General features: G+C 39.5%; 1 protein-coding gene across 3 annotated transcripts in view; it reads right to left on the bottom strand.

The window, feature by feature from the left end:
* Positions 1–4,125: 4,125 nt before the first annotated feature.
* The window catches only part of Tmem39a (transmembrane protein 39A), a 31,878-nt gene continuing 24,124 nt past the window's right edge, over positions 4,126–11,879 (bottom strand). For all 3 annotated transcript variants that reach the window (XM_013019448.1, XM_013019447.1, XM_013019449.1), the window contains 4 exons: positions 11,309–11,651; positions 10,335–10,522; positions 8,327–8,447; positions 4,126–4,589 (listed from right to left, as the gene is read on the bottom strand). In XM_013019448.1, coding sequence (XP_012874902.1) covers positions 4,356–4,589; positions 8,327–8,447; positions 10,335–10,522; positions 11,309–11,651 — 886 coding nt within the window. In that variant the 3' untranslated portion in view covers positions 4,126–4,355. The remainder of the gene's footprint in view (positions 4,590–8,326; positions 8,448–10,334; positions 10,523–11,308; positions 11,652–11,879) is intronic.

The following is an 11,879-nucleotide window of genomic DNA, read 5'->3' as shown; positions in this document are numbered from 1 at the left end:
GTGGTAGAGCGCTAGCCTTGAGCTGAAGAGCTGAGGGACAGCGCCCAGTCCCAGAGTTCAGGCCTCACGACCGGACCCAAAAAAAATGAACAAGCAGTTCTGATGTTGTGTGGGGTCATGACTGGTTTGGTTGTGAAGTCCTGTTAGATCTCTACAAATGAGCCAGGTGAGATCAGCATTCCATATTCCTGGAGAAAGGATTTTAGAGACATCGATGATCACAAAGTTAGTTCTGCTGTAGAAGTAGTCAGGCTTGAAATAAAACTGTTCATCTCCTGCAGAATGTTCACATTGTTGAGTGCACTAAAATTGGGTGGGGCAATCATTGTCTATCTTGTGTCCCAGAACATAAGGTTCATTATGATTAGGACCACATTTGGTCATGGCTGGTGTTACGTGATGACAGGAATCTTCAAGGTATGTAGAATAATGTGTCCTTTGCCAACACCTTTCTTAGCAAAATAGGGCTAGAAAAGGGAATGAGACTTTCCCAGGCATGAATGAGGAGTGGAGGGGTAGGAGAAAAGGTTGATTTTGATCAGCACCAGTAGATAGTATTTATTTAGGGGGTCACACAGATTGACTGGCACACAGCAAATCCCTTAGGAATCCTGAGGATACCTGAGCAACACAGACACATCTGTGTGTGATAGAGGACATAGCTAATATGAGAATTTCATGATGTCCACAGTGATGTATTTTACTGGATGAGCCATAATGCTTTGCATTAACTAATGCCATGTACTTTCTGGCTTATGACTGCAAAGTAAAGCACTTTTTCAAAGAAGTCTATTTGAAAACCATGATTGCAGCTGTTTTTTGAACTCTACAAATATTTTCAAATCTTTTTCTATTCATTATTAAGCATATCCATAGAGACATCTAAGTGTAATTAAAAGACTTATGCTTTAAAAATGTACTCTAATAAATGATATAAATGCCTACCATGGAACTATAAGCTAGATGATGTGGGATCCTCAAAATGAGCAATTAGAGAAGTAAATTATATGCATCAGACTCATTCTTTGTTGAATGTCATCTTTCATTACTTCAAGGTCTGGCACCACAACAAAAGTCCTGATGATCTGCTTCAGAAGGCTTTTCTTGCTTTTGATATTTTACATCTCAATAATAGCCAAGTGTTTGCAACTTTCTCACTGTAGCAACCATGGTCATTTCACCAAGGTCCCCATTATGAGTTAATGTTCTGTATCCAGGAGAATTTGCAGTGAAAACTAAGAAGAAAAAAAAAAAAGCTTATTGCTTCTTGTAAGCCCACAGTTACAGGGGTCATGTGAGTCTACTACGAAGATGTGAACTCAGTTTTTCTATTATTGGAATCAGTGAGGGACAACTAGTAAGTGATCAATCATGTTAACAATGTTTTAGGAGAGAATGCAAATGTTCATTGTCCTGGTATAAATTTTAATGAAGATGGGGTTCAAAGGTACAGGAAGAACAATTACACAGTCTTGTCTCCTCACTGTGTAGTGTTGACTCATCTGGGTTTCAACAGAGCTCCCATGAGGACATAACTTTCCCTGTACTAAAGGCTGCATTCTTGTACGTCACACATTTTACAAAGGGTCACAAAACATCCTTCCAGTTCTCACTTCTGCTTCTGCATTTTTAAATCCCAACATGCTTTTTTGCAGCCCAAAGTAGTCGTCCCCTATTTCCAAGTCATTGTTTCCAGCTGCTAGAACTCTCCCTCCAATGAGATTTTTGTCACCACTGTATCTCATAGATCCTCCTTCCTGAAGGATTATCATCTATTGTCATTCCTGTGATAACTGATTGATCTGCTATTAGCAAGTTAACTCTGAATATTCCTATCTCTGGCACCCACTAATATGTAACACAGTAACTGCCTAGTGAGCAAGACAGAGGGAAAGAGATAGCAATGGTGGTGATGATTGGGAAGTGGGAGAAAGAGTATAGGGTCTATGCAAATAGTCTACCTAGGAGCATTCCCATCACATTCATTCCTGGGAACCACATACCTCTACTGCCAAGGTATCTTCTCACCTTAGGCCACCCATACAATAGGTCGCCAATTGATCCAACTGATCACTTCCTAATCTTCCTTTCCATATAATTGCACAATTATACATCTCAACCCCCAAAAAGCATTTTTTAGGGTCCATGCATCACTAGGAGTGGCCCTTATATTTCCCGCTAACCCAAGTAACTAGCCACTTCCACTCTCCCTTTTTAACACCTACAAGGCAAAAATAGGTAAGCAGCATGGTAAACTGAAGGGTTCTAATGCCCTGATGCAACCACATCCAAATATAAAGGCAACCACATCCAAATATAAAGGCAAGGACTCTGCCATTCCAACACCCAGAACTAGGCTAGTATCTGCTACTCTAGAATTAAGCCAACAGGAGGATCGTGTTTATGACTATAGTCTAATTTTGGATGCTAGAGCCAAGTTGGGGCTTTTTCTTTTTGAGACAGTTTTAGCTGGCCTCAAACTGGTAATCCTTCTGTCCTAGCCTCCTGAGTCCCAGGATTACAGGCATGAGACAAACCTAGCTAACTTGGATCCCTTTTAATGAGACAAGTGTGGTCAACAAGTGTGGTCATGCTACCAGTTTGTCTTCAGCTGTCAAGTAATTCCAGTTTGTTAGCTGAGGGAAACATCAAGACAACAATGAAAGCAGTGAGATGCTCCCTGCTCTTTCTTCAAAAGAACTTTTAGGTTGAACCACTTCTCTGAATAGCAACTAACTTCATACACTGGTTCCCTTGTTAATTCTTCCAATATATCAACTTGTCCCCACCTAAGGCCAACAGCCTTGCTGCTCCTATAACATGGATCATCTCACCAAAGCTATTTATTCGGCCCAATCTTGCTGTGCCTGATATCCAAAATTCATCTCCTCAAAGATGCCTTGTCTAACATCTCTACCACTTTGTTCCCCCATCCTGATTACTCTTTACTGCACCTATCACCACCACCAGACACATTTTATATAAATAGACTTATTACGTGATCTGTCCCACCTACCTTTAATTGTAATCTGAGAAAAGGGCCCCACATTTCTTACTCATGGCTATATCCAAAACCTTGATAGGACCTGGAGGTCAGCCTGTGTCTGCTGAACAGTTGAAGACTGGCTGGATGTCAAATCACTTAACTTTTAAAACAAGTATGCACATGAACATACTTAAGGAAGCCATGATACACATGAAAGTGGTCAGTTAAGTAGCTACATATGCACCTATTTCTTAGACTGGTTTCTTGTTGAGAACTCTTTTAAGAATTTTTCCATCCAGTTTATGAATTACATGATTGATCTTGTTATGGTAACGCTCACAAAACATGAAGGTTCTGCAATATGAAATTTATTTATTTACTTATTTTGTGGTGTTGGCAATCAAATACAGGGCCTCTGTCATGTTAGACAAGCATGTTACCATTGAGCTACATCCCCAACCTTTGAGTATGAAACTTAAAGCACATATTTTGGATATAGATCCACAAAACAGGAACTTGTATTTCACTTTCCCTAACTCCAAACATTAGGCCACTATGAATGGCTGCTGCTAGTCTGCCTCCAAGAAGGTGAGGACCTGCCCTTTCTTCTAGTTACTTAGATATTTTCAACTAACCTCATCTTTCCCCGCAAGGATCCAGCTATCTTTCATCTCCTTCACAACTGTGAGTACTCTAAAAAAACTTCTGTTGTTGAAAAATACCATTTCAAACAACTAAGGGTAAAAGAAAAATCTCTGGAAGCAGAAGCAAAAAGATTAAAAAAAAAAAAAAGGGAAAAACAGAAAAAGTGGCAGCAAAACCCTGAGCCTCATGATAGAAACTTATTCAAAAGTACCTTTAAATGTCACAGGTAGACAAACCATCTGAGACCCATATCAAAAAGGTTTCCTCACAGAAGGCAAGAACCCCACCCTGGACTCTTCATTCATTTTGGCTAAATTAGCCAGCTGAATTAAAAGAGGCTAGGGCTAGAAGGCAATTCTACTCATCTTCCCTTTATAGCAATCATTACTGGCCAGCTGAGAACTAAGGATGAGAAGAGTTGAAAAGAAAGCAAACACACCAAAGGTGTTCTGTCAAGTGATGCAGAGATGTGTACACAATGAGTTATTCCAGAGCCATACAAATCCAACTTTTACTGGAGGCTTCTCTCCCATATATACTAACACATGAACGATCACATCACCTTGTTTGTGGATACATTTAATATCCCTTACCATTCCCAACTTTCAAAACATAATAATATACAAAATATAAAATATCTTAAATATTTATAAAAATCGCAAGAAAAAAATAGAACGTATGAAAATATTTTTATCTAGGTTCTCCCTCATTATTGAGAGGCAGCTTAGTTTGCCTTGAGTTCATAACTGTTGAGAGGGTAGGAATATGCCCTGCCTAATACTATTCTGTCCCGGAGGAGCTTAAATAAAACATAGTAGTTGCAGAAGAGGATGAGAGCCATGGAAAGTGTATGGTTCCACTTCTCTGACCGCAGCAGGGAATATAGCTGGTAGAAGACAACACTGCCCTCAATAAGGATAAGTAGATTTAACAGCCTTAATGGACGATGAAACAGGAACTGTAAGGAAGTCAAAACACAAAACATTATTTCACAGAAAGACCAAAGTTACTGTTTGTTAAATTCATCTAAGATAATTTCATGTTTATAGGTTTTTGTATGCAATAACAAATATATCAACCTAGTATATCAACCTAGGTGTCTCTCTTTTTGTTTGTTTTTGATGGTACTCAAATTTGAACTACTCAGGGCCTTATGCATGTTAAGTAAATGCTAAAGCATTTGAGCTAGGCCCCTGTCCTCAATCAGGCCACTTCATTATTTTTTCATTTTAAATAAATGGTTTCCTTTTTGCTCACAAATAATGAAGTAAATTTTATTTCAATACCTCTGGGATATGAAAAGGAATCTGGCACCAAACAGTAGTGCCTACAAAGATGTCTCTAGGTTAATAATGCAGGTTTATATTTTAAGATAACCCAAAGTACATTTTTCTACGACAGAGAGGAGTTGGTAAAGGACCAAATGGGAAATATTTTAGGATTTGTAACTCAAGAGGCAAGTAATTAAAGATAAATGTAGCTACTTATATAGTCATTCAAAATATACTATTTGAATAATATAAAAAAATCATTCTTAAGCTACAATATAAACACTATCACTACACAAGTTTTGAAAGAAGGAAATCATATCAATAGTGTTTCTTATTTTTTTCCTTCAACTTTTAACCCAGTATGGCTACTGACTGAAAGCCTTTATACCATGGATCTATGTTCTTATTTATTTACTGTGAATATTAAACAGGGAACAAAAGGACGAGGCAAGGAAGGATAAAAAATTAAGCAGGCATTAGAGCTAGACTAAAATCAGGGTTCATTATTTCCATTCTCATCAAACTCTGCAGTCTAAGGGGCTAAATCCCAGTTGACTAATAAAAATGTTCCATGAAAAGAATGGTATAGACCACAGGTTGCAAGGGAACATTACCTAACAATTCATCTTAACCAGTCTAGTCCTAAATTTAAATTTAAATGAAGATAGATTGTAGTAGTAACTCGTAGTATAACATATGTTCTTTAAAAATGCATTTAAGTGGAATTAATAACTGTTTTTGAAACACAGCCTATATTGTCTAGGTCATTTTCAAATTCTTAAACTCTTGAACCTCCTACCCCAGCTTCCAAAGTGCTAGGATTACAGGAATGCCTCTCCATATAGGACTTTAGATGAAGTTCAGTATTAAAAGCTTAAACCTGAGAATAAAGACAAACTATCTTAAGCTCTGAAAGAGACCCAGGTTCTTAGGACCTTTCCTTGGGGGAAAAAAAAAATCTTTCTTTGGTTTAGTTACATGACATCCAGCAATAGCACAAATAAGCTGGCTCAGAAGTGATGTTTTAGGACTAAGGAAAGCAAAACTGTTATAAGGTCTATACTGCAGTTAGATGTACTAATTATCTAAATAATAAAGATGAAGTCAGGTTTTAAAGTCTAATAACAACTACTGGTAAACAGGAACATTGTAAATAAATGTTCCCAAGCTTCATTCAATCTGCCAAAGGATCATTTCCAAATATGCAAATGCTACAAAATTCCCAGGATCCTCCAGATTCTGACTCAAAACCCTGAGAGAAGGACCTAGATCAATGGTTAAAAGACTCCACTAGGTAATTTACACACAAATGGGTCCAAGAACCACTTTGAGAAGCACTTATAAAACTTATTTGGTCAGTTAAAATCACCAGTTACTTGTCTCATCTTTCTGCAGATTCCAGTTAACAGTAGGAAAGGAAAAGTTATAAAAATACCTGGCTACTACAGGTTAAGTGGTAGAAGCTACTAAACAGGTTAAGGGGAAGAAGCTAGTAATGACCTAGAAAAAAATCCTGCCAACTGAACTAGATAAATATCCTGTGGAGAAACCAAATACTTATGGAGGTCTGACATGAGCCCACTTATCTAAGGCAATTGCATGGGAGTTGAGGAGGAATTGGGTTTTGGGTTGTTTTTTTGTCCGTTGTGGGCCTGAACTCTGGGTCTGAGCGCTGTCTTGCAGCTCTTCAGCTCAAGGCAAGTGCTCTACCACTTGAGCCACAGCACCATTTCCAGCTTATGGGTGCTGAAGAATCGAACACAGGGCCTCATGCATGAGAGGCAAGCACTCTATCACTGAGCCATCTTCCCAGCCCTTGAGGAGGAATTGGTATAGACTCCTTACTCACTTGCCAGGCATCGGTGACTCACACCTGTCATCCTAGCTACTCAGGAGGCTGAGATCTGAGGATCTCAAAGCCAGCCCAGGCAGTAAAGTCCATGAGACTCTTACTTCCATTAACCACCAGAAAACTGGAAGTGGTGCTGTGGCTCAAATGTTAAGGTGCTCCCCTTGAACAAGCACTGAAGAGCCCTCCCCATGCTCCTTTCTCAATCTCCCACTCGCCCTGACTTTGCAAGCCTGCATACAAGTATACTGCTCTGATGCAAGTTCCTAGAATAAAGCTGAGGAGTCCGTTGAAGTAAGTACCTGCAGAACCAAAGAGTCCATGTACTGTTACAAGGAACTTGATGGCACAGAGGGAGAAAGATATAGGTATGTCCAAAAAGGATTTCTAGTTCTATTTTAGAATGTGATTGCCATTCAAAGGAATATGCCTGGTGTTCCTCATTCTCATTAGCCAGTCAGATGACCTTCCTTTTTATTTTTTTTTAATTTTTTGGGTCCGGTTGTGGGGCCTGAACTCTGGGCCTGGGCACTGTCCCTCAGCTCTTCAGCTCAAGGCTAGCACTCTACCACTTGAGCCACAGCGCCACTTCCGGCTTTTTTCTTTTTGTTTATGTGGTGCTGAGGAATCGAACCCAGAGCCTCATGCATGCAAGGCAAGCACTCTACCACTGAGCCACCTTCCCAGCCTGACCTTCCTTTTTATAAATACCCTGCCACTAATGGCCAGAATTTCTAGAAACTGAAAAATGAAATAGAACATGATCCAAAGCACAAGTTAAAATAGTACAGAACTGGAGTTAATGGGTATCTACTGCCTTTTCCCTTTTTTTAATTTTTAAGGTTTTTCTCTCAAATCCAAGTTAAAAGTCACAAAACGTATCAAACTTCCAAAGTGGAAGCTTTTTAAAAGGATAATATATGTAACAAATTCCAAAAATGTAAGACATCACATTATTACTGTATTAAACACTTAAAAATAGACAAATATGCCAGGCATCAGTGGCTTACTCCTGTGATCCTGGCTACTCAAGAGGCTGAGATCTGAGGATCGTGGCTCAAAGCTACGGGCAACAAAGTCTGTGAGACTCATTTTTCTGGTTAACTACCAAAAAGCTGGAAATGATATACTGTGGCTCAAAGTGACAAAGTGACTAGCCTTGAGCAAAACTAAGCTCAGGCTAGATAGCACCCAGGCTCTGAGTTCAAGCACAAAAAAATAAAACATTAAAAAAAAAATAAAGACAGGTACACTATATCTTAAGGGCATCATTAAGCCAAAGTATTAACAGAATCAAATTTTAAGATGAAAAAAAGAAGTCTTAACAATAGTTTCCCAGTTTCAAGCAATACTAAATACAATAGATCCAAGCACACTATTAAAACTGGAATGACACATAGCCTTCAAACTCCCTTTCAAAAGACATTCCCAAAGCATATGGTCCACTATTCCATTAATAATTATATTGCAAGTGCTGACTTCATAGTACGTGTTACATGTTGCTAGGAGCTTACACAAAGAATAGCCTAACATTTAGCTCTGAGCTATGTTTGAAAACAAGTAAGTGGTACTTGCATAAAAGCGGGCATGGGATACGTCTGAAGGCACTGCCACGTTGTAAGGCCCCATGGCTCTATATAAACATCTGCTGTGCCGCACCAGCACCCCTTGAGGCCATATTGTATTTTGTGACCAACTAAGAGAGAAAGAAATGCAATGTTAGCATATTGACAATTAACAGCTAAGATAGTTAGTCTGGCAAGGCCAGTTGTATTTGTACAGAAGAGATTGAACATTCGAGGCTTCATGTGCCTGAATTCTGAAAGTACAGTAATTCCATGGTCAAACTGGAAGGAGTTAGAAAGGAGTTGTTATGATAACTTCGTTGCTATGGAACACATAGTGCCTGTTAAGTGATACCATTACTCAGTGTTGAAGGACTTAAGAGGCTTAGGAGAATGAGCAGATAAATATTGCAGTAAGGCATCTATGGGCCAAAGCACATAGTGTAAGCAACTGTGCCATCATCTCCATCCCAAGTGAGCAGTCTACTGTGAGAGTGATAGGGAACAAATAAGAAGAGAAAGCTGATGGCAATAGGAGCAGAGGAGAATCAACATACTGTCACACTAGCATGACACTTACTGCAGAATTATATCCCCAAAGCTACAGAGAGCCAGTTTGCTTATCACATAATTCAACTGCCTCACAGATGTGAGAAGCTACACAGTAGAACACAGAGACGTACAAGGTAGTGACACACACACTTTTCTCTTTACCGCTTTCTTGGTTTATTTTTACAGAGGTTTCTCTAGGGGAAAGAAGTTAGGGAAGAAAAAGCTTCATTCTTTCCAGCATCAATGTAATGGAGTTGGGGTGGGGATAGGGATCTTCAGGTTAAGCTTTAAAAAAAAAATCTAAGTTAATTCTTCTCTTCCTGATTTTGGAAAAGGTTAGTTCCTAAGGTAAGAACTGGGACAGCAGTTTAGATATGTTAAAAAAAAAAATTATTCTAGCACCCTGAAGCTTTCCCAGTTCAGAAAGTGTTCCACCGGCCTTGCTCACACTTACCAGCGTTAAAGTGATGATACACCTCATGGCCATGTGCCATCAGTAGCCTGAAGATGTACAGTACTAGTACTGTGGATTGTATTTTCAATTTTTATTGAAATCTGTCCTTTGCCCACAGTCGGGTTTCTTTTCAGCCTGGCCCAATCTCTTTCAGTTCCTGGGCTTGAAGGCCTGTGCTAATCTGTATCAGACATCAAGGCAGATAATTGAAGGGAGAACTCGGAGGGGGAGAGGGAAAGGGAGGTCACCTCAATCTGTCCCATTTAATTAGGCAAAAAACTGGTAGGGAATGAAATATGTGAAATGTTCAAATAATAAAAGGGAGGAAGATGAAGATGGTCCAGGTCTGAAAGGTATGATGATGGGCTCAGAAGTGAGAGAATAAAAGGTTGTTCTAAAGTTAGCTGTTTTGTATGAAAGAGGCCATGCAGAGAAATGACTGAAAAGGGCAGATGAAAGAAATACTTGAGAACTCACAGCCATTTAAGTATAGGAGAAGCAGGGAAATAGTAGAGAGATTAGGTAGAATAAAAAGAAAAAAATTACAGAAAGGAAAAACAATAGACCAAATCTGCATGTATTAAAAACAGATAAGAAAAGCAATTCCAGCTGTTTTAAGTGTGAGATGTGTAGCTAGCAACTATTTAGCTGTGGCAATGAAGGTGGAAGGACCAATCTTAAAGTCTTATAAAAATAATTTAAAATACATCATGACTCTAAATTTGGGCAAAGGATTTAGACTGAACAGAACTCTGAAGTACAGCTTGGGACCCAAATTATACTCTGGTAAAGTGACTAGGCAGCTGAAAGGTAAGACATATTTAAGAAGGGGTCAGGGGGATGGTGGTGGTGGAAATGAGTTAATGGCCCTATATTTGGTTTAGCGTGATAATAGCATCCATGTAAACAAAAACTAAATGTTCAAAGCCAAGAATAAGAATGACACAAAGCAAATCAACATGATCACAGCATGTAGAATAGTGTTACATGGATTTACCCTGTAACTACTCACATGTGCTGGGGCGCATTGCTGTAGGACCCATGTTCTAGCTTCTGCCACTTGCCCAGGTGAGCAGCTGATTTATGTAACAAATCACAGTATTTGGATGGCAGCAGTTGTGTAGTGAGCATGACAAAAGCATTGATCCACACCATGATGAGATGCTCACATGACCAGCGCATGTCATAGTACTGAGTACTCTGGAAAAGATCAAAAGAGAGAGAATGAATCATGCACTGGTGGTGAAGAGGCAGGGATGGGTTGCGTGTACATATGCCCTGCAGACAAATGCCACACTGAGTCAACATGCACTGGTTGTCCTGCTGTCCGTGCAGAAAGTTCAAGATCAGAGTCCTCCAAAGTCCTGCAACCTGACTTTCTGGCTGTATGAGTTAGGACTGGGAGGGAGAGGTGATAGTATTTTTAAGTGTTTCCTTCCTAGAAGAACTGAGTGCTTCTCAAGGACCACTCCGGCTGCAGAAGTGCTTCTGAATGGGTGGAGGAAGGACACTAAAATGGCCCCAAGATTCTGGGCCAAGTGACATCCAGACCACTTTTCTTGTCTATTGAAATAAATTGAAGTTTAAAGGTTAGATTCAACTCAAGGAAACTTCTGATAATCCTGTTGATACCAATCAGAGAAGGCTGAATTTTATTGAAACCTTGGTTCCCTTAGGTTACTACATAACAACTGTATTGTAAGAAGAATTCTTATTCTCCCCGGAAACTAAAAAACAAAATAAAATTTAAAAAAAAAAAGAAGTAAATTAAAAGAAAGAAAAAGGGGACTACCACGGGTGCATCACATATATGGAAATACCTATCCGCCAACCAGGAGCGGTACTAGTGCACTCCAGATGCAGCCGAACTCCACCATCCAGGCTGCCAAAGGGGAGACAGAGAAAAGGGGGATTAAACAAGAAATACCCAGTTTATGTAATTTAAACACAAATCCAGGGAGCATGTAAGACAAGATAATTGCTCACCTTCACAAAACACAGGGGGAGAAATGCAACATAGTAGGCACTGAAGAGGGAGTTGAAGAGAACTTCCTTGATTCTATGGTTGAAATCTGCTTTCAAACATTCCACTTCATTACGTATGAGGTCTGGAGAAAGAGGGCAGCTGTGGGTGGGGATGGGAGTGGTGTTATTGAACTGTTCCTTTAGAGACTCCAGCAATAAGGAAAGGAAGTCCTTGGATTTGGCCAAACCGCCCACAGTGGAGGCACTTTCCTCTACAGCCTGGTGTTGAACCATGTAGTCTGTGAGAAGAAGATGAGCTCTGCTGTCTTGGTGGAAACAGGAGAGAGGAACATACACACCAAACCTGTAAAACAGGGCAAGCATGAAAATGAGACCAGACATACTTATGAGCACATCTGGTACCACCATCAATATCCACCAGCGTCAATATAACCTGATGAGAAATTCTTTCCACAAAAGCTATATGCACTGACTGGACAATAGGAAACAACACAAAATTACAATAATAGAGACCACCTACAAATCATCACTTTATTAAAATACCGGATAAACATTTTTCTAAAGTATAAGC

The sequence above is a fragment of the Dipodomys ordii genome, unplaced genomic scaffold (assembly GCF_000151885.1).
Source record: "Dipodomys ordii isolate 6190 unplaced genomic scaffold, Dord_2.0 Scaffold45, whole genome shotgun sequence".
NCBI lineage: Eukaryota > Metazoa > Chordata > Mammalia > Rodentia > Heteromyidae > Dipodomys > Dipodomys ordii.
The sequence above is the reverse complement of the archived record's forward strand: the minus strand, read 5'-3'. Positions and strand labels throughout refer to the sequence as shown.